At 42.7% G+C, this 24,077-nt stretch overlaps 1 protein-coding gene across 1 annotated transcript; it reads right to left on the bottom strand.

Annotated features, from left to right (window-relative positions):
- Positions 1-555: 555 nt before the first annotated feature.
- Positions 556-24,074, bottom strand: LOC138966508 (putative Polycomb group protein ASXL2). Its single transcript, XM_070338775.1, has 9 exons — positions 23,985-24,074; positions 21,220-21,553; positions 18,765-19,141; positions 16,356-16,469; positions 14,439-14,548; positions 12,889-12,962; positions 10,980-11,088; positions 9,557-9,806; positions 556-8,658 (listed from the first exon to the last, which is right to left on the bottom strand). Exons 2-9 carry the CDS (start codon positions 21,311-21,313, stop codon positions 6,235-6,237), a joined length of 3,552 nt encoding a protein of 1,183 aa, XP_070194876.1. The 5' UTR covers positions 21,314-21,553; positions 23,985-24,074; the 3' UTR covers positions 556-6,234.
- Between the last annotated feature and the right edge of the window lie 3 nt (positions 24,075-24,077).

Genomic DNA, 24,077 nt, shown 5'->3' with positions numbered 1-24,077 from the left:
TACTATACATTTTATAGTGAAATGCAGTCTGGACTGGGTCAAGATACATACACCCCAACCACCCTCTGGGTCAAGATACATACACCCCAACCACCCTCTGGGTCAAGATACATACACCCCAACCACCCTCTGGGTCAAGATACATACACCCCAACCACCCTCTGGGTCAAGATACATACACCCCAACCACCCTCTGGATTCCCAGTCTGCTGGAACACATTTAGGCAAATATGTCAAATATAGACAAGTTAAAAAAAAAAATTTTAAATAAAGTTTAGTCACTTATGGTATTCTAAACTTGTTCAAATTTGACCCACAAGACATGATATCTGCATCAGCTTGTGTTTTAATGTGTGTGATGTGAATGCTCATGTGTGTGTGTGTGTGTATGTGTGTGTGTGTGCATGTACCAAAATGTGTGTGTGTGTGTGTGTGTGTGTGTGTGTGTGTGTGTGTGTGTGTGTGTGTGTGTGTGATTCCATGCATGTGATTACATGTTTTAATATTCTACACTTTTGCATTCCCACACAAAGTCACATGATCATGATACATAGCTGGTGTCACCAATCTTTTTATCCACACATAAAATTTCACAATCTGCATGTACAAGTTATACCATTACATCCGCGTTTGCATCACACAATTTTTGCACGCAAATGAGATTGGTTTTTCTCTCAATTTTACGCAATAATATACTCTCTGCACACAAAATGAGATACTGTTTCCATCCATTTATCCACTTTAGTAGTCAGTATCCTAACATAGGAGTACATGCCCAACATGTATTCATCTTCAAAAACATGCTCTGTACACACATGAAAATGTAAAACTATACTCATGATTGCAGGACAGCGCATGCACATGAAAAGACAGATGGAAAAAAAACAAAAGACAGACACGCCAAGACAGAGGACAGAAACAAGATACTAATTTATGTCGGATAAACATACATACTCTACAAAAAAGTGTGAGAGTGTCCAGGCAAAGTGCTATTCTGATTCATCTGCTGGAGCTTGACAAATGAGTATAACAGAAATTAGGTTTGTGTGTCTGTGTGTGTTCACTTTTGACTGACGGAAAGAGAGAGAGAGATTAGAATAAAACTCGAAATCTGTGGAAAAAAACTAAAACTGAATTGGGAAAAATTAAGGACTAAGAAATTTATGAAGAATTGATGCCATTGACTTCTTCATTCAAAACATCATGCAAACATATTCCTTTTAACTCACATTTACATCCTACTTATATTGTATCTTTCTTTCTTTATTTGGTGTTTAACGTCGTTTTCAACCACGAAGGTTATATCGCGACGGGGAAAGGGGGGAGAGGGGATAGAGCCACTTGTCAATTGTTTCTTGTTCACAAAAGCACTAATCAAAAATTTGCTCCAGGGGCTTGCAACGTAGTACAATATATTACCTTACTGAGAGAATGCAAATTCTTTCTTTCTTTATTTGGTGTTTAACATCGTTTTCAACCACGAAGGTTAAGAATGCAAGTTTCCAGTACAAAGGACTTAACATTTCTTACATACTGCTTGACGAAAATCTTTACAAAAATTGACTATATTCTATACAAGAAACACTTAACAAGGGTAAAAAGAGAAACAGAATCCGTTAGTCGCCTCTTACGACATGCTGGGGAGCATCGGGTAAATTCTTCCCCCTAACCCGCGGGGGGTACTTATATTGTATCTGGCATTAAAATGGTCTATGAAGAACAAAGGCAGAGGAGGGAGAGAGTCATCAACACATTTCAAACACTCAAGAAAACCGTCATTATCACATAAGATTACCCCCACATGTCCAGACCTCAACAACCTGACAAATTCACCACATACACATGAATACACATAGGTAAAATACGAAACAAAGAAATCTAAGTCCTTGTAAAGAAAAAAATATATAACAAAATAAATAAGAACAAAAACTTGAAAAGGAAAGATAAATACAAATGAAAAATACTGCAGAATCAATGATGCATGCAAACAAGTATTCAACAAACAGATTTTGTTGTAAAATTAATTTTCTGCATTCATATATTCCTGTTCACGGCAATGTGTTATCAGCAGATTTTTTGTTTCTGGCCTTGACAACCTACCAAAACTACATTAGCTAGTTGTCTCTAAATCTATTACCTCTTTTTACACACATTCGTGTGTGGGTCAGCAGTACATTGTTCTTAAATTTGCTATCCAATACTTTGGTTTTCCCCAAAGCTAAAGATATTACGAATCAGCCCTATGGAAAGAAGACAAAAGGACACACTAAAAATGTTCAAACCAAAACATCCCTTGTTTCAAAATTGAAACCTGTATTCCACACATTATTTTAAATGCTATGACAACAACAGTCACTGGAAAAAAATACATACTGGAACACAGAAAAGTATAAAGCAACTAAACAACTTGCAGTGTGACAATTATCCTGCTGACCTGATCAGAAATTATCCTTTCAACTACAGCAACAAGAGAGAGAGAGAGAGAGAGAGAGAGAGAGAGAGAGAGAGAGAGAGAGAGAGAGAGAGAGAGAGAGAGAGAGAGAGAGAGAGAGAGAGAGAGAGAGAGAGAGAGAGAGAAAAAAAGAAGAAATGGTTCACACAGTCAGAACAAGCAAAACACTTTTAGTTGGTGAAAAATCACTGAAGGTTCTAGCCTCTAGCTGTACACATGCTGTCAGCATCTGCAAACACATGCAATAACAGCCAAAGGAGCTTTTATGCATGCTCAGCCACACAACACTCAATCTGAAAAATAGAATGAGGTAAACAAGCAGCATAGTCATTATAGCACTGGCTGCAGAGATCAGTATGTACCTTTTTCTATTTACAGTATACATGTCACATTCTTTACAATATAAAGTTTGCTCATAATTCATCAAATATTCTATTTCAAATTGCAAGCAAAGTTCCACAAAGAACTCATCTTTTTATCAAGCTGCATGTAATTTCCTTTCACAACAGTACATTCACAAAATATTCAGAGTTGTGGTTGAATTTGATAAAAACAAAATTACAAAGTCTGTAACAGAGCACTCAATTTTTACAAGGCTTGCATTTGTTCCATCAAATTCAAAAACAGCATCTTTTTGTCTCTTCTTCCCCCCTCCCCCACCAAAAAAACCAAAAACATAACAAACAAAAACCCACACACAACGTCAACACCAAAACAAACTGAAACACACACCCTCTTTGACTGAGCACAGGCTCAATCTACGGTATATTCTTACCAATTTCATCACACTTCAAAATTGTATGTGGGTGGTAATTGGTATGTGCACCTGCAGATGCATAGGCTATGACAGCTTGGTGACATTCAGCAACTAACATTTACAGTTGCATACGCAGTGTCATAGGTGAGAAAAGCATCAGCCATTCATTTCAAAGCACAGAATTTGAAGCAATTTATAAATATAATGGCCCAACTTGGTGTTTTTAAGCAATTCTGAAAGCCAGCCAGCTGTACCAACAGATAGCAGCTCATTACAAACACAACATTAGTAAACTCTTCCTGTGTCTCGTGCAATCTTAAAACAAATTAAAAATAAAGAAAATAAAAAAATAAAAATATAATTTTCCACTGGTGTGATTTTTAAGCACCTCATCTCAGGACAAAGAATTTTGTTCAGAATCAACAATTATAGGACCTTGTTCAACTCCTTGTAAACTCGTCCTACTAAGACCTTGTAAACTCGCACTCGTAGTTAGTCAGCTTATGCACTCATAATATATATATATATATATATATATAATGTGTGTATCCGTGTGTGTTGTGTGCACCTGTGTATGTGTATTTTGATACATGTGTAAATTTCAGAAATATCATAATCAAGAGCCCCTTAAATATCATACCACCCAAAGATCTCACTTGCCTATTTGTTACAAATCGTCACGCTCATAAGAAAAATACCTATCTCAGTGTTAGGCATTTCTGTAGTGAAAGGGTATCTATCATGTGTTAGAAAGTACAAACTCTCAGACCATCGGAAACCATTGCCACGGTAACGTAAGCAAAACTGCCGATCTCGTTTCTTGAGTTAGGCACTTTTTCTTTATGATACAGGAAGACTTGTTTTGAGAATGTGGAGGTATGCAAAAGCTCTTTGTGGGTTGTTATGCAGTTTTGCTGATTGAAAATGTTGCTGTCAGCTCTTTATCTCACGTTTATCCCGTGGTAACAGCTCGAGATAGGCAGTATGCAACTTATAACTAAAATGAAATAGGCAGATTATTCAGAAAACAAAGAAGGTTTTTTGCATTTTTCTCAAAACATCAAAAAATGACATCGGCAATTATCTTTTGAGCGTGACGAAATGTGCATGTAACTGTTAAAAGAGAAGGGAGACAATCCATCCTGACAATCATCACTGGAAAAAAACCATAATTACGTGAACAACACTGAATTCCATTTTCAACATCAAGCAACATTTTATGTTCACAACAACTTTCCCAGGTAAAAGTGTAGTACGTGAGGTAAACCATGGTTGCAGCCTTTTCCTGTTACACCTTGCAATTGCATTAGTTTGTAGAATATAATCAGATACAAACAGGACATCACACTAATGACTCATGTGTGCGTGCACAGACAGACATACACACATGCAATGACACACACACAATGCGCACACAGGCAAGCACACACACACACACACACACAATGAGCAAACACACACACAAACACACAATAGTTTTCACTTTCACAGCTAGTGCCACTGTTCGAAGGTATATCCAGAAACACTTTTTTTCCAACCTGAAGCATGTACCTGATTGTTGTGTAACTTGAAAATCTTGGCACAATTTTCACCGCATGTACTGTCAAACGCAATTTATTACAATGATTTGAATGATGAATAATAGAGAACAATATATCATATCATCCCTGCAAATGGGTTCGACTTGAAGCAGTCTTACTGTTTGCATTGATCCAGTCAATATACTTGGCCTTCATTACTTCATTAGTAGTAGTACACATTTTTAAGTTAATTGTATTTTTGTAGCACATGTATACATACATTACGAGTACAGGTTGCATCATCCAATCAGTAGAAGACAACGTTAAAGTGCCACTCCCTAGTCAATATGCAAAGTTAAAGTGAATTTAGAGTAAAAGAACACACTCACAGCATATCTGAACTTGCAATGCATCATTCTAAATTTCTATGCAACTAAACCTAATGTAACTTTAAACTGTAGTTTGTAAACATAACTCTGAAAACACCATGATCAACGCTGGATTTATTTTTATTAAATGAACTTATAAAGTTCAGGGGTACAGATTGAGAGGGGGGGAGGGGGGCACATGGAGACTGAGTTTAAGCAGAATTTGGATCTTCCGAAGATCAGGCCAGCTTGTCAAAGGTACTGTCGCTACTTACGTCTGTAATGGTACATGTACAACACTCCATCTCTCCCCCTGATCTGAAATCCCTAGCCCACAATAAGCTGAGAAACTTGGTATCTCCCAGTCTCACTTCCTCTCAGAGAAACCCGCACTCGGGTAAAAACTTTCAGTTCATGTCGTGATTCAGTTTTTAATTTCCAGATCGACTTGTCATTGACAAAGTATTGCTTGAGTTGGTAATGTTGTGCATACTTCTTAACCAACAATTCAATGAAAAAATGACTACTTCATCTGAGAGTGATACACATACAGTTTAAATTAAAATTGAAGGGGCTTCGTACAAAGTGATGAACAAAGGGATCGTGATCTTTTAGTTTTAATAATTATAAACAGATGAACTAACATGCAGATTGACAGAAACCAGAAGATAAGGCCAAGGGTGCAGGAAGTTTGTTCACAGAGGGATTTATTTTTAAAACGACATAAAAGATAAACGCATGTGACATTGTCAAAGAATGCATGATCAGGCACAGGATGAAAACAACTGACATTTTCAGGAACGAGAGACAGAAAAACAAGAGGAAAAATAAGACTGGCTTTACATTTACAATTTGAAGAGGTACCTGGAATTTGTTGATACAACATCAACATGTACTTCATTGAATTTTGAAAAGGCATGCAAGGGGTACACATACAATTTTTCCAAAATTCATCAATTTAGAAATTAGAGTCTGATTCTGAACAAGATACCTGACACCGAGTTTACAGGGGCCACTTTGAAGAAAGGCAGTGAGGAACTAGCTACCTCAGCCTGTACAATTTATCAGCCTCAAGCCACAACAAAGTCTGCCACTGCACAGTTTTGTAAGAGAAGAGAGAAGCTCTGGGTGAGACGGTCAGGTGGGTGTCCTGACCAGACACTTGACACACAGTTTTGAGGGCCCAGTGCAGAGTTCATGACAGAAGGCTCCACACTGCATGCACATGACCATGGCCTTGTGATTACACATACATGACTGGCCTACCTCGCTAGACCCCAGACCTATCACGCCCCCGTTGCGACCAGCCTGGGGCAGGACCACCGTGTGATCCCCAGTCTGACCAGCAAGGACGTGAATCCCTGGCAAAGAGTTCCCGGCCGGCGTTACCGCCACCGTGGCCGATACGGACAGAAGCCCGGTCAAGTTCGTTGCTGTTCCCGCCGACACGTTGTTGCCAACAGCGATGTTGAAGGATTGGATGGATGAGAGATTATTTGCTGCGGCACTGCCACCTGCCTGATGGCCTACAACCCCCACCCCCACCAGGGGAGCGGAACCCAGCGACTGGGCTCGGAGGGCTGCGGCGGCCGACCCGGTCTGTGACCCTTTCGGGGACTGCGTGCTATGCAGGTGGACTGCGTTGCTGCCAGCTGTGCAGGTCACAGGTGCGGAGACGGGGCGAAGAAGTGCGGACGAGACCACCATTACGGTGGGGACCCCTGTGGAGTGGGCCCCTGAGTTACGACCGACTTGAGTAGCAGTGCCAGCTTTGGATAAAAAATGATTGGACTGATCTTGATTGTTGGCGCTTGCAGGGGGGACAGGACCACTGTCCCCGTGTGCTGTCACTGAGGCGGTGCTAGCATTTAACGAAGCACTATCTCTCCCCGCCGCAGGATGACCTGCTTTGGCTGCTGTCACTACGGGGCCGTTCACAGCTCTACCCACACTCGCATTGTTCACCACGATGTGCAGGTTTGGCAGCGGGGAGGGCGAGGAGGCAGGATGGTGAGCCGGCGTTCCCGTACTTCCGACACTGGCCGAACGCACCAACACTGGAGCAGATTCCACGGAAGCAGTCCTGCTCTCACAGACGACGTTGTTAGGTGGAGCACTCGCCGCGCGAGAAGGAGCCGTGTTGTTGAGGAACGCCCGCAGAGCCTCCTGCGTAATATAGCGCATGCTGCCGTGAGATGAATTTTTCGGTGCACCTCCGCTGGCAGGAACGGTCAACACTCCCCCGCTACTGGCGGGAATTGTCACCAGACCTCCACCGCTTGTGGAGAACGTCACAGGCTGTGAGCCTATCATGCCGCTCGCGACACCAGACGTGGTCATCAACACCACTTTGCCACCCTGCGTAGCCGTGGTCAGTTGAGGCCCGGAGTTGGAAGAGGGGACAAGGATGATTTTGCTGGTGGTCGAATCCAGCCCTGCGTTTCCTGCGTTGGAAACTGCCCCTGGTGACCCCGGCACCGAGAGAATTTTGGTCAGCCCCGGAGAGGCCCCACGACTGACCGTGATGATCTTTGTGGGTGTGCCTGATCGGCCAATGCCCAGGACAGGGGAGGCTGGCGGGATGAACGTGTGTTGGAGCTCGGGAGTCCTGCTTCCGCTGGAGAGCGCGTCCATAGACACAGGAGACGGCGAGGCGCGAGGGGAATGGGTGAACAGGATTTTGGACGCACTGGTCTGAGCAGGCTGGGAGGGAGAGGGGGGTGTGGTTGTACTACTGGACCCTGAAGTTTCTGTGACGTTGCCAGGCGTTAACCTCCCTGCCAGGCTTTTCTCCAGCTCTGCCTGACAGATCTGTTGCGAGCGGGTCAAGTTGACACCACTGGGTTCCGCCGGGACGACACTTCCCGCCGCTCCTTTCTGCGCCACCCGGCAACGCACAATGTTGGGCTGATGTTTGGCACCTCCTCTCGCGGAATCTACAGCGACAGTTTGAGCCTGAGCCGTTCGGGCTTGTGTGATGGCCTTGATGGAAGCCAGGGTCTTAGGCTGCAATTGCATCTTGAGGGAGCCGGCATCGCTGCTCAACAGACTCCTCATGGCCGGAGAGGAGATGGGCGAAGCGTTGGGAGAAGTGGAGCCAGACTGAGCGCGCGCAGCTATCGTCTGGGCCTTGATCTCAGCTAGGGTTCGAGTCCTGCCCTGAGGCTTGATGACGATGTTGGCCGGCACCAGCCCCGCTGGGTGTCCTGACATCACGGACACACCGCCAGACACTGTCATCCCGACTGAGCCGGCCACTGTCTGAACAACAGTCACAGAGGGAGGTGCTCTCCCCTGCCGAGCCAGTTGAGTCTGAGCGCGGATTTGAGCCAGTGTGCGAGCTGCGGCCTGAGTGGGTTGACCCAGGGCTACTCGTTGCTTCTTGGGAGGGGAAGGGCCCCCAGTGACCTCTAAGCGCGAGTCTGTGCTGCGAGATCGCATATTGCCGTCGGGCGTTCGGTAGATGACGATTCCCGTTGGGGGGTGAGCAGCTATGGAGGAGGTGGTGACAGTAACAGCCCGCTGACCCACTGGCTGAGACACAGTTGCCAACAGACCCACCTGCAAAGGGAAAATTCATCCTGTAAATTCAGTACACAGGCAAGATTTATACAAAAATTAATACTGGTCCATACGGTGATGTCTTTACTGACGACAGAAGTTCTTACATTATCAAGTGCAGTGTTTATATAGCTTTGAAACTCTATATGGCTTTGAAACTCGATAATACAACCAAAAGTTGTTTTGCATTTGACCAGAATTTTCACTGGCCAGCCGTTTTCTGCTAGGATTTGTTACTCGCCCCTGGGCAGGTGATTTGGCCATCCTTGTATTCAGAAAAGGGCGGGGATGTAGCTCAGTCGGTAGCGCGCTGGATTTGTATCCAGTTGGCTGCTGTCAGCGTGAGTTCGTCCCCACGTTCGGCGAGAGATTTATTTTTTAGAGTCAACTTTGTGTGCAGACTCTCCTCGGTGTCCGAACACCCCTGTGTGTACACGCAAGCACAAGACCAAATGCGCACGAAAAAGATCCTGTAATCCATGTCAGAGTTCGGTGGGTTATAGAAACACGAAAACACCCAGCATGCTTTCTCCGAAAACAGCGTATGGCTGCCTAAATGGCGGGGTAAAAAACGGTCATACACGTAAAATTCCACTCGTGCAAAAAACACGAGTGTACCTGGGAGTTTCAGCCCACGAACGCAGAAGAAGAAGAAGAAGTATTCAGGAAAAAAGAATGGGAAGACAATCTGTGAGATAATGAACAAGTAAATATTTTAAACTACCGGAGACACTGAACTTGCTGCTGAGAAATATGCCAAACTTTAACACATTGTACTTATTTGTTTTAGTGTTCTTGTGTGTTTATTCATCGACAATGTAATTTCTACTTGAGATAATAAAGCATTATTATCCAGTGAAGCCTCAGTGTCAAGCGTACAAAAACCAGCACCCCTTACCTGAGAAGTGACAGAAGTGGACGCAGCAGTAGACAGGGGTTTCTGGGTAACGGCAGGCAAGGGAGGTCCAGTGTCTGCTGAAAGCGAGCGTGCAACGGCTCTCTGCCGCAACATGGCCGACACCAAGGTGCTTTGGCGATTGGGAGGCTTGACCTTGACCTTGATAGGACCAGGTGAGGCAGGAGCAGCAGAGACATCTGTCTGCTTTGCCTGTGATAGATCCGTAGCTTTTGGAACATCGGACAAATTTCTGTGAAAGAAGAAAAACGGAAAAATGAGACCCACTGAAAAATTCCTTCCATAGATTGTCAGAAAGACAATGTGAACAAACAAAGCTACAGCATTGATGGAAACACTTCTATTTTGATCTGGAAGCATGGACATCGGAAACATTTGGTTACTGCTGACTCTTTCTTCTCTACGAAAAAATATGCATCTGGATCAGGAGCATTGAAGAAGTTGGCTTCCACTGACAAATTTATCCTTGAAATGGAGGGGGGGGGGGGGGGGGGGGGGGGGATGGATAATTGAACATCCTTCAACTACTCTTCTCCCTTTTTCCTCTTACTTGTAATTTACTCCTGTTGCCTTTACCAGTGACTCACAATATGTTAGGCTAAAGTCAGATAAACAAAGCATGAAATTTTTTTTTACAGAAAGGTTCACTTTAAATGAACTGACAGCAGTGACACAGAACTTTCAAATACTTTTTTAAACTACACCAAACGGCAAAAATTACCTTTAGTGGAAGATATTCCCACTAAATTCCTACACCCTCGACTGGCATAAACCCCCTACACCCTCGACTGGCATAAACCCCCTACACCCTCGACTGGCATAAACCCCCTACACCCTCGACTGGCATAAACCCCCTACACCCTCGACTGGCATAAACCCCCTACACCCTCGACTGGCATAAACCCCCTACACCCTCGACTGGCATAAACCCCCTACACCCTCGACTGGCATAAACCCCCTACACCCTCGACTGGCATACACCCCCTACACCCTCGACTGGCATAAACCCCCTACAAGTCAGCACAACCCAACTTCTCTCAGCCACCAAATAGGCATTTAAAGAGAGCCGGAGAAGAGAAAAATTGCGAGAGAGAAATTCAAGTTTTACGCCCTCACGGAAAAGCCATTAGGGGCATGTTCCCGGGTTTTAACCTGACTTTAGATGAGATACATAAGTTTATGCGTGTTTAGGTGGTATCAGCCATCTGCACTTATGGCAGAATGACCGAGGTCTTTTACGTGCCACTGTGGTGACACAGGGATGGGAGATGGATACCGTCTCTGGGTCTGCACATAAAGTTGACCCGTGTCCGTCCCGGCCCGGATTCAAACCAGCGACCTTTCGATCACAAGTCCAGTGCTCTACCACCTGAGCTACCCGGGCAAACTGCCCTCCAACACCAACCTTTGACCCCATACGGGCTCGAAGTGCTTGGCTTTCCATGGGTCTAGCTCCTTCTGTTCCTTCTCCTCCTCAGCTTTCAGTCTCAGCTGGTTCTCTGGGGTGAACTCTCCTGCAGAAACCATTATCACATTAGCATCTGTGCACTTCACAGTAGAAACATGCAAACAAGGCAGTTATGCTATTATGTCATGTAAATCAGAGTAAATGAATTCAGTTTTCCTTCATTTGCAATTCTTTCGCATCAATGTGCCTTTGCAAGTCAATAAATAAATAAACCTGTGTTTAGTTTCCAACATGTGATCATTCGAGACCCCTGGTGTCTCAGTCGGACTTGGCTTGCATGGACTACCAATCTACAGTGGAGTCCGGGTACAACGAATCTCAAGGGAGATACATTTTAGTTCGTTATATCAGTAATTCGCTGTAGAGTTTTCAACCCTAAATGGCCTCAAGACAAGTTTTCCCACTCACCTTCAAATGATCGTCCCATCGATCTTTCCTTGGAGAGTACAATCTCTGCATGCTTCATAATATAATCCATAGAGAGGCATAGTTCAAATGTTCACTTTACTGTAATTTTAGAAGTAAAATTTAAAAAGTCGTGTAAAAGCATGTACGGTATTTTCCGGGTCATAAGGCGGGACTTTTTTTCCTGGAGTGTATCAAAATAGAAAAAAATCAAAGAGACCGCCTGAGTACCAGTCAAACAACTTGTGATAATGCATGTTTCAGCTGAGACATCAAAGAGACCGCCCCATAGATTAAACTGTCACTGACCCCTGTGCAGGAAGTGTTTCCTCTCTCATATGACAGGGGAACCACCTCATAGCTAAAACTGGGTCATTGACCCCTGGGAAGAAGGTCAGTGTCTATAAAAAACGCTCGCGCTGGACCCGAGTACTCTTCAGACATTCACACACACACACACACACATACACACTCTCTCTCTCTCCCTCCCTCTCTCTCTCTATGTATGTCTAAAAGGGACAGGTTGGAAGATTAGGCATTGCCTAAAACCTTTATCCCTTTGTATTAAAGTTTTGAATCTGAATCTGAATCTGAATCTCTTTCTTTCTTACACACACACACACACACACCACACACACACACATGAGTACAGACTCATGCACGCGCGCACACACACACACACACACACACACACACACACACACACACAAACACAAACACACACACACACACACAAACAGTAACACTAACACATGTGCACAAAATGAACACACACACACACACACACACACACCGCGCGAGAGAAAAAGACTACAGGGAGGCATTGACGTCAAAGACTTTCGACCGTGACGTAATTACGTCACTATTCTTGGTTTACGGTACCATTCCGCGGCTTTGCTACGAGTATGCCATAGTCTTGGTTGGCCGAGACCTTGCACCGTTCGTTGTAGCCTTGTGACTTTTAGAGACAAAACTGCTCTGGGGGGATGAAAACGTGTTTGTTATAAGAGGGGTTCGTTATGCAAATGAGTTCAAAAGGTTCGTTGTAGCCCGAAAGTAACAAGTAAGAAATAGAAGGCTGTCTGCCGGGAAATCAATGGCAGTTCGTTAAAAGCGGGATTTCGTTTTACCCAGGTTCGTTATAGCTGGACTCCACTGTAATTGGCTCGCATGGACTACCTATCTAAATATAAAATAAACTCTACACAGGAAACATATCTACTCTGAGCCCCTAAACCCTTCCCTAATACTACTTTTTCTTCCTCTGAGTTCATGGGCTGAAACTCCCACGTACACTCGTTGGTTTTTACGTTGGTTTTTACGTGTATGACCGTTTTAACCTGCCATTTAGGCAGCCATACGCCGCTTTCGGGGGAAGATCCCCAATACAAATATGGAACAAAACAGTTATAATAACTTATATTATCAGAGACAGACTTACCTTCAACCAGCCGGTCTTTCCACTCCTGGCAGGCTTTGCCAAAAAATTCATTGTTCAGCGCTGTCGGGCTGGCCCTGAAATCATGGAGTTCAACATTAATAAAACACAAATAAAAAAAAATGCCTGTTACTCAACTACAAAATGCAAATCTTTACGTAGGGCAGAACCTGAGCGCTTACCCTTGGTGAAAACTTTCACATGCTACGCACATACCGGGAGGTAACTACCATGGACCATGCCTTATATGGCATAGAGTTTTGTTTTTAAGAGTTACCTCCCCGTGTTACCATGGATGAGTGCTTCAATACCTTAGCAACAAAATGAAGTTATTGCTATCTATGTGAGTTGGGTAAGAATATGTAATTTAATATGAACCACTGCTACACCAAACAGAGTCGAATTTTGCAACATGTTACAGTGGCTAATTGAAAGCTTAGGTAGCACCATTATGCACAATTTACTTTCTTTTTACAAAAATGAAATCTTCCCCAAAACCAAACCCCCCTGGAGTTCCGCGTCTTAAACTATGTTCCATCATAGACCATTTATCCTGGACCGCCAACTAGCTCTCTCTCCGCTCTTTCTCTCTATTACGAGGTAGCGGCCTCTCGCATTTAGGAACCTACGCTTAAATGGCCTTTCAGAAATCAGGGGGATGTCATATCCGGTGTCGATTGTAAACATGGACGAAGTTGCTGAGGTAAGTTCTGAAAATGCTAAAATAAACTCAGCTAAAGTGCATATATGGAACATGTTTTTCAATGAGTTTTGTTAAGTTTAGTTTGGAGTTTTGGAAAATCCAGTTCATTGTCACCTCCCATTGTCACAAATAACTGGAGCGTGCTTTCTCTTCACTGTCTTCGAATCGCTCGCCTTTCAAACCGGACGCTAAGCGCCCTTGAAAGTCGAGCGTCGTAACCTCGAAGGGTCACGTGACGAGTTGGCGGTCCAGGCTATTTGGTCTATGGTTCCATCAGAATTTAGTTTGAGTTTCCCCCACCCTGTATGTTTCTTCCAGACTGGATGAACCCTGGACATGTTTGAAGAAGCACCAAAATAAATATTTTATAAATATATGACTACAAATTAAAATGAGAGAGAGAGAGAGAGAGAGAGAGAGAGAGAGAGAGAGAGAGAGAGAGAGAGAGAGAGAGAGAGAGAGAGAGAGAGAGAGAGAGAGAGAGAGAGAGAGAGAGAGAGAGAGAGAGAGAGAGACTGACTATTGGGGCTTAACATCCTCTTAGACCAGTTGGCCTATATTAGGACAGGTATTGGTAATACGCTGAGGATATGGTGTGATATTTTTGACCCGAACAAGCCCTGTGGCTGTCTTCTGTGACACGCTAGCATTGGGTTTGTCTCATCAAAGTATCGAGAGAGAGAGAGAGAGAGAGAGAGAGAGAGAGAGAGAGAGAGAGAGAGAGAGAGAGAGAGAGAGAGAGAGAGAGAGAGAGAGAGAGAGAGAGAGAGAGCTAGAGAGAGAGAGAGAGAGAGAGAGAGAGAGAGAGAGAGAGAGAGAGAGAGAGAGAGAGAGAGAAAGAGAGACTTACCTGAGACCGTTATCTGTCAAGGACAGCTGGTCGCACTCTGGCAGCAGTTTGATCAGTTTGTACTGATACTCTGCAGGCAGCATGCCAAACGTCTTGTTGTTCAGCAGGTTCTGAAAAGGTAAACACCACAATGCTTTTATTCTTATTATATTAACAAACTTTACTCTACTCACTTAACCAACAACAAATCTTCCAACAACTCTGCCCACCTCTGGCAAACACAGTAAATCCACTTTTGTCAAAAATTATATTCTTATGCTATCATAACGAGCGCACCAGTGCACATTTTGATGGTACATTTTGAGTTTCTAAGATAATCAGTTTCTTAGTTCTTATAAAGACAGTTAATTTAAACAAAATTAAGTTCTCCAAAAAATGGCAGAACACAGGGACTAAAAAGCATTTTGGACCTTAAAACGTGTTTGCCGTTTTCCTCTGTACAAACTCGATCTTCCGAAGGCAGAACACAGTACCTGCGTGGGTTTTTTTTTCTTCTTCTTCAGCGTTCCAGAATTTTCTGGTTACGTGTGAGCTCGTTTGCCCATTTGGGTTCCCCACACTATGCTCTGAGAGCATAGTCAGCTTCACTCCGCTTTCGTTGAGTAGGCATGCTGAGTATTTTCGTGTTTCCATAACCCACCGAACTCTGACATGGATTACAGGATCTTTTCCGTGCGCACTTGGTCTTGTGCTTGCGTGTACACACGAAGGGGGTTAAGTCACTAGCAGGTCTGCACATAAGTTGACCTGGGAGATCGGAAAAATCTCCACTCTTAACCCACCAGGCGGCAGCGACCGGGATTCGAACTCACGACCTCCCGATTGGGAGGCCGACGTCTTACCACCACGCCACTGCGCCAAAGACCTGCGTGTTGAAATGATGTTCAACAGAAACAGAACTTCAGAAGAGAGAAAACAAGTCGCGTAAGGCGAAATTACTACATTTAGTCAAGCTGTCGAACTAACAGAATGAAACTGAACTCACTGCATTTTTACAGCAAGAGCGTATACTCGTAGCATCGTCAATCCACCGCTCGATGCAAAGGCAGTGAAATTGACAAGAAGAGCAGGGTAGTAGTTGCGCTGAGAAGGATAGCACGCTTTTCTTTATCTCTATTCTTTTTAACTTTCTGAGCGTGTTTTTAATCCAAACATATCACATCTATATGTTTTTGGAATCAGGAACCCACAAGGAATAAGATGAAATTGTTATTTATCGATTTTGGACATTTTATTTTAATAATAATTTTTATATTTTTAATTTTCAGAGCTTGTTTTTAATCCGAATATAACATATTTATATGTTTTTGGAATCAGAAAATGATGAAGAATAAGATGAACGTAAATTTGGATCGTTTTAAAAACAAATTATTTTTTTTACAATTTTCAGATTTTTAATGACCAAAGTCATTAATTCATTTTTAAGCCACCAAGCTGAAATGCAATACCAAAGTCCGGCCTTCGTCGAAGATTGCTTGGCCAAAATTTCAATCAATTTGATTGAAAAATGGGGGTGTGACAGTGCCGCCTCAACTTTTACAAAAAGCCGGATATGACGTCATCAAAGGTATTTATCGAAAAAAAGAAAAAAAAGTCCGGGGATATCATTCCCAGGAACTCTCATGTCAAATTTCATAAAGATCGGTCCAGTAGTTTGGTCTGAATCGCTCTACACACACACACGCACAGACAGACAGACAGACAGACAGACAGACACACACACATACACCACGACCCTCGTCTCGATTCCCCCTCTACGTTAAAACATTTAGTCAAAACTTGACTAAATGTAAAAATGAAAGAGAAAATGAACTACGCCTTCTTATAACTTTGTTCTAATTTTGGACCAAAAAATCACATTTTTCAAAATAAATATTGTCAAATCTGTATGACTCAAGGGGGAGTCAAGCAACTGACCTTCAGATTGATCTTGCCCAGGAAGGAGTTTGGTGACAAGTCGATGGTTCCCTCCTTGGTCTGTTCTATCTGTGCCGCTACACTGATGGCACGCTTGTTCGTCCGTCGACGAGGCTACATTTGCATCACACATAAAGAATGTATAGTAAGATGCACAGTCATGTACAGTCTGTCAATTTTTTCTTTGTCACAAAAACTGTTTCTAAAAGCGCACAGAATACTACATGAATACATCAGTTCTTTTCCAAGAATAAAAAAAACAAATTTCTCCCCACTCACAGACACATGCGATCCATTTTGAAACAGGCATGGGAAAGGCTGATCAGCTTACTGACCACATTTTCTATCCATACTGAAAGACTGCAGTGAATACTATTTTTTACTAAGATTTAAAATCAACATTTCAAACCACTTGGCCACCATGAAAAAGAGGACATCGAGACAAAAATTAAATATTTCTCAAGGCTTCCAAACTAGGTAACACAATCACAAACTAGGTAACATAATCAAGCAGTCTGTTCATAGAGAGGTTTGTAACTTGTTCAGGGGTGTACCTTAACTTTTTTTGCTACCGGCCAGGGGGGCCGGTAAGTCAAAAATTGAACCGGCCCCCCAAAATCCCAACCGGCCCCCAACCTGCCGGGATTTCTTACAACCGCCCCAGCGGCTCGTCGCGTGCTAACCACATACACAAAAGACGTACATTCATACTTATAATGCATACATGTGGATTTGCACTACTAATAACTACCACAAACACACACAAAACTTGATGACTAAAGTGCTATGTTTTAATATAATGATAATTAACCTTGTTTTTATAAAGAATTTAAAATAAAAGCCGCCACAAAGAAACAAGAAATCAAAACCACATTCACACCCTGTCACACAATCACACACTAAACCTCACTAAAAGTTACCCCCTTTATGTACCCCCTACCACATAATTTACAAAAGTAATTTACTATGGAACTCTACTTACCACATAAACACACACTACAAAAGAGTAAATCAGCATTTTTTTTTTAATTTAAATTATGTTTTTTGTTGTGTAAAACCAAGTATAAAAAGCTGACTACAAAAAAAAAAAATTCTAAGTTGCTTTCTTGTTTTGTTTCTTTTTCTTTATGTCTGTGTTATTAATATTACTGTCAGATCAAGCAGAAGTATAAAAGTTGCATACCAGCCAAATTTACCACAGCTTAAGTCATAAATAATCAAAAGCATTATATTTCATTTCTATTTCCTAATGAAAACAAACAGATGTTCAGATTTCCTGATCCTAGAATTGTTCACAGGTGATCTTTATGCTTTTGATTAAGCAGAGTTGCATCCCTTGTCCTATTGTTGAAGGTCTGTCTTTTCTTCTTTATCACATATAGTGGATCGGGTTGGTTTTTTTTACTTCCATAGTTGAAGGGAAATAATTGACAGCAGTAGTACTGTCACTACTTGTACTAAGTTGGTCAGCAAAGCTGGTGTTAACATATTTTGGAAAATGGTCTCAATGAGTATCCCTGCAGTCAATGACATAATTATACATTTCCCAGAAACTGGATCAGTGGTACATAGCAGGCACATCAAAGGAAAAATACAGAGGGCTAGGGGGAATATGTTTGCTCTGGATGGGCGGTCAGATCAAAGGCAGATGCATTGTAAAAGCTGGTTGGCCTTGAGACCTGGGTCAATGACCGGTACTAGCAATCTGAACACAGCTGCCTGTCGAGACACTGACCTTCTTACTCGGGGTCAATGACCGAGTTTTTATCTGAGAGGAAACTGTTTTACAACATGTGAAAGTCTCTGAAGGATTAAAAAGTAAAAGGGGGGGAGTTAACGTCCTCTCAGAAAATATTTCCATTTGGGACAAGAATTGGTGATACGCTAAGAGACTGAAGGATTGGTGAGCGCAGGATAAGATATAAGAGAGGGGGTGAAGTGAATAGCGCAAAGAGGGGGGACGAAGGGGGGTTTAACTATTTTGACTGCTGATGCAATCGCCAGCGGCTCGTGGCACTGGAGGGGTGATGACACGGTCAAGTGAGGCGGAGGGGGGTAGCTGTCTAGCCAATGTGTCTGGCCTTGATTGGTGGTCCTTCTGAAAGTGGGGGAAGGGGGGGGGGATGAGTGGGCAGTAGAGAAGTGACAGATTTTGAGATCGCCCGCAGAGATATTTGTTCGCCGGCCGTTCCGATTGACTACGTTGCCTAACAACTTTGTGCTTCAGCGAAATTTGAACTCGCCAGGCGGGCGATTTTAGAGGAATTTCGAACCCGCCCGACGCGATTTGAAGTCCCCGGGGGCGAGCGGGCGAGCGCCAAAACTCACCCCTGCTTGTTACTTGAACAACCATGAATGCAGAAGTGAAAAGAGAATATAAACGATAACAAAATAATAGTTAATACATACTTTCATGCTCAACATGTTCCTTGCATTGGGTGACAACAGTTCTCGCAGTGAACGTTTCGGACGACCGCCGACAGCAACGACAGCATTAGTCTTGACACCACTCCCTCCAGGCGACCCCCCAGCATTCACCGCTTTGGCTGCACTGGTCACCGCTTTGGCAATACTGGTCAGCGCTTTGGCAACATTGACCACAGCTTTGCTGGGTCCATTGCTGGTGACTTTCTCTGCTGGTGGTGCAGAGGCGGTACTGGTGGTGGCAGGAGTAGTGTCACCGGACTGACCGGTGTTGTCTTTCGGTGCAGCGGCGACTGTGGTGACCGCTGGTTTACTGGCTTTGGGTTTCGCCTTGAACTTAAAGTCTGACGGATCAAACTTGTCTGTAAGAAAAGACACAGTGATGCCATTAGCATATTGTCCAAGGAGTACTGTGTCAGTTTTGCAGAGAAGTCCTGATGAACAGTATCAGTGATTACTATTAGTCCTTTAAGTCTAAAATAGATTTTTGTTGCTTTGTAATTGCCTGTGAACAAGCGCTTCAGCATTTTCCCGTACATTCCTCACATCTCTCCATCATCAAATCCATGATGCTTTTTGTTTTGGACAAAACAGCGCACAGTAAAGGCCATGTCAGACGCACAACACAAAACAGTGTTTTCTTTCAAAACAAACACAAAACAGTGTGATTCCTGTGTGACATCCCCCAAAACGTGTTTCAGAAAACACTGTTTCGTGTTTTCGCATCGTGTTTTGGGTTTTAGAGCATGCTCTAAAATCTGAAAACACGTTTTGGTAGTCAGCCAATGAACGCGGACGATCAACTCACGTGACGCGGTTTCCGGCACCACGGAGATAAAAAAAAAATGGCCGACTCAGATGTGGTACTGATTTAGGGTAGTATCGGACCCATGAATCCTAACTAGAGTCTATGGAGCCTGTCACGATTGAAGAGTGGCAATAATATCAGTGGGCGCTGCCAGCCGTGTGGTTTACAAACCCAAACACAGCGCGGTAGCTGGAAGGGTCAAGCTGACACTGACCGTATCAGTGGGCACTGCCAGCCCGGCGTGTTGTTTAACCCGAACACAGGGCGGTAGCTGGACGGGTCAAGCTGACACTGACCGATAGTTCTGAGAAAACACGCACCGCGCTTCATCTGTGTGTTTCGCGTGTGACATCCCCTCTTTAAAAACATGTGTTTCCCCGACGTTTTGAGATGGTGTTGGACGGGTCAAGCTGACACTGACCGATAGTTCTGTGAAAACACGCACCGCGCTTCATCTGTGTGTTTCGCGTGTGACATCCCCTCTTTAAAAACATGTGTTTCCCCGACGTTTTGAGATGGTGTTTTTGTCGAAAACATGGTTTTGTGTTGTGCGTCTGTCTCCGCCTATATGTACATACCAACAGGCCACAAATTAACTGATTGTGCAACAAAAAACCCAGGGTATCACTATCACCATCGATCAAAATTCAAATGGGCTTAATTTACACTAAACAATTACATTAAAACCTAGCTAAAAATTACCACTTCAAAGACTCATGCAATGCTGATTAATAAATTTACGGGGCTATGATTATAAACCCTCCCTTTTTTCTTATATCAACTCAAGCGTACATTTATGAAGACCACCCCCCCCCCCCCCCCCCCAAATTGTTTGCAGTAGCATTGAAGTGTCAAAGCAGTTACTATGACGAATAGCAGTTATTATGGCGAATATTCATCGGGCAAATCTAAAAGAGTAGTCTTCTCCTGCTAACATGTTAGCAAAAACACTCAACTCCATCGTTAAACTAAGAGACTGTAGTTTTTTCCCCTTTCAATTTAACTTAGTAAAGTCACCTTGAAAGAAGGTAAGGGCCAAAATTGACTAATCAAAGCAAATTAGGAATGCAATGGGACTAAACTGGATTGAACATGCATAAACTCAATGAACTCACACACCAATTCAAATTATACAGGATTGATCAACAAAACAAAACCACAACACTTGAACAATACAATAGCCATGCTTGTGGTATGTAACGGAACAGAAAATGCAATAATGCAGTCACCGTGAGATGACGTCTGCACCAAACAGGACGCTGATGAGAAGTAACAGTTCCCCCCAGTCTTATTTAGACCCTGATGACCACCTCTAGGTAACAACCACCTGCCCATACCCCAAAACTGCAAAAGGAGCCCTGACAAGTGACAAGTTTTTTCTTTCTTCTTTATAAATCACCATTCCAATTTCCATAGCAAACACCTATCTAAGAGTAAGAGTGTAAGTATAGTGACCACTTTCTGTTGTTAGTGTTACGGAAAGGTTCATTTTAACTGTACTTTCTTGTGATTCATGCAACTTCATAAAAAAAAATTTTTTTTTTTTTTAAATGCACTGTTCACAATGGCTGTACAACAAACGTACAACATGTACAGTTAAGAAGAGCACTAGACACCTCGCAAAGGGTTTACATTTTTTGGTGCGCAGCGACTGCCGGGCGCTGCGTCGACTGGCAGTGGCCGCACCCGCATCGCCGCTCTCCATTGGGTTCGCTTGACTGGCCATAGTCAGCAGTATACATTATGTCACGCTTGGCTGGGATCACATTCTAACTCTGTTTGGATCTAGAAGAAATAAGAGTGGAAAGAACACATGGCAGCTGCAGGTAGTGTCAGCGTGATATGTCCAGCCGCTGGCTTGGGTGTGGTCTGTCTTTCAACGTCTGAGCAACTGCAAGGCAATATTTCCTCGCTAGGCTTTGAAGGTGTGAATCTTGTATCCAATTCCAAAGCCGGCAGTAACACACTGAAACATGCAAACATTTATAACAAATTATTATAAATATATGTTAAATTAAATGCACACGAACGTGCAAAAAATATTGTCAAATAATAACAGTCTGCAAAATTAGTGACTGTACATGATGTAAGTTTTAACTGTAAGAAAACAACAACAACGAGCACAAACCGTCATTACGCAACCAGTTACCAGAAAACACATAAATATCACTGGCATGAAGATAAGGTTCTACATTTGCAAGTGCAACAGAGGTAATATGATGTTGGTACGCAGTCAGAACAAGAATTGTTCAAGCCATCGTTCTAGTTCTAGATGGAGGCTAACTGTTTGTCAATGTGCTGCTTTTTCCCCGTGTGGTAAAACCAAATTTCATAGTAATTTACAGATAACTGATAGTGATAGACTGATACTGTTATTTACATAGTGAGTTGTTTCAGTGTTAGTCTAATACTGCTAGTACTTCTACTGCTAGATAACTGATAGTGATAGACTTCTACTGTTTTTCCCCATGTTTACACAGTAAAAATAAACAAGAGGCGAAGCCTTCAAGGCTCACGTAAGAAATCGACAAACAGTAACACAAACTCAATCACTCCGTCACACATACACACACACAGTAAGCATAGGTGACACGGTGCAAGAGTGCGAGACACTAGATCTAGATCTGTCTGTAGCCTACTTACGGGGACACGACTGCCAGATCGACACTGCGCTTTCGACAGCGCTTCCTCGCGCAGACACTGGAAACACGCTGTGCAGATTAACATGTAGGAAATCTCCTTTATCAATTTTTCTGGAGCTACGAAACCGAACAATGTGAAATCGTCTTCTCCGAATCGGCGAACTGCAGCTCGGTGATAACTGTATCTATACCACAATCCTTCACGCGATCTGACCTAACCTTTGACCCCTGACCTGGTCTACATACCACACACGACACAAACCAGTCACCTGTTTTTACCCCCCAAAACCCCCCACCAGCCGTTTTCTTTGGATATACACTTTAACTACATACGTGCCGACGAAATGTTGATGCTGTTGCTTGAATATAACCAGGTAAAATTAGTATATGTGTTCAGTCAAATGTTAAAAGTTTCTACCACAGACATACATATGTATACGCACGCACGCATGCACGCACAGACAGACAAAAGTTAGCATCGCATAGGCTACACTTACGTGAGCCAAATATCATGATTTACACTAACCACTGACACAATGCCCGGCGTCCACATTAAATTTGCGTTATGAATCTATGATGTTGGTCATACTCATACTTGTGTTACACATTATGAATCTCTATTATAACTTAAAAGCTGAGCCTTGCGCGTTGGCTTACGACTGACTTCAAACAAGATGGCAGAGTTTTCTTCCTCGCAATTTCGAAAACTTATTGACTTAGCTGTAGAACTTACTAGAAGTTATGAACTGAAGCACACTGGACCAACATTTTCTTGGAGCACAAATACGCAAACACAGTATTATACTCACAGTTGTTTATTCGGAGAAATGTCATAAAAAGCTATAAAATGCAGAGCCAAGTTAAACCGCATAATGAAAAATGTCATAAGCGTGGGGTCACTTATTCTTCAAAATCCCACTCTGCAAAAAGAGTCAGAAGGTGTTGAGTAACAGTAGTGTTACCAGGCCTATACAGAGTGTCTTTCGATTTTCTTTTAATGATGACACATCCTGATCCTTCATTATAAATTTTATCAATGTTATTAAATGTCTGATCCAACAATCAAATCGAATCATAAGATATATGTTGTCTCTGACACTGACAGCCACAAGCACTGCGGCAGAAAATACGAAGAACTGCACACTGAGGTCTAACAGTTAATCATTAATGAGGTATGAGATATTTTGCTGTAACATTCAATTTCAAAACAGGTGTTCTATGTAAAATTGTTGAGAACGTCTGTTTAAATTCAATATCAACTTACTTAGTAAGTCAGCCTCAATAACCTTTAAACGTCAAAAGCAAATTGCAAAAAACTGCATGAAAATTATCTGAAACTGAAATTTTCCAAACTATCTGAATGCTTGCTTGCAAGTGCATCAAAAATAGCAATAGCATAGATCTGTCCCACTCCAGCATTGCAAAACTGAGCAAATCTGAACTGAAGTGTAAACTTACACCACAGGCAAAGTAAAACTACTGCAGAATTTCATGTATTTTAGCTACCAATAAACAACAACTCTATATCTGTTAAACTTTTGATTGCATGGATCATAATATTCCTTGCCCGATCGGAAAATTTCAAACAACTGTGCAATACATTATTCCAGGCAGGGAGGCACTTATTTTGGCGGACCAACTATGCTGGCAATATTTACACGTTTTGATTGCAGTTTTGCTTAATAGATCCACCTCAAAATATACAAAATCACCATCAAAATAAAAATATAAAGCTTCTTTTGATACTGTACATACCCGATTTTCAAAATGCACGCACTCCATAGGCATATTAAAAAAATTACATTGTCTTGTTTATCGAACGACAGCATAGAAGGCGGCCGCCATTTT

This window comes from Littorina saxatilis, linkage group LG5 (assembly GCF_037325665.1).
Source record: "Littorina saxatilis isolate snail1 linkage group LG5, US_GU_Lsax_2.0, whole genome shotgun sequence".
Taxonomy (NCBI): domain Eukaryota; kingdom Metazoa; phylum Mollusca; class Gastropoda; order Littorinimorpha; family Littorinidae; genus Littorina; species Littorina saxatilis.
Note: the sequence above shows the minus strand (reverse complement) of the source record. Positions and strands in the feature narration are given on the sequence as shown.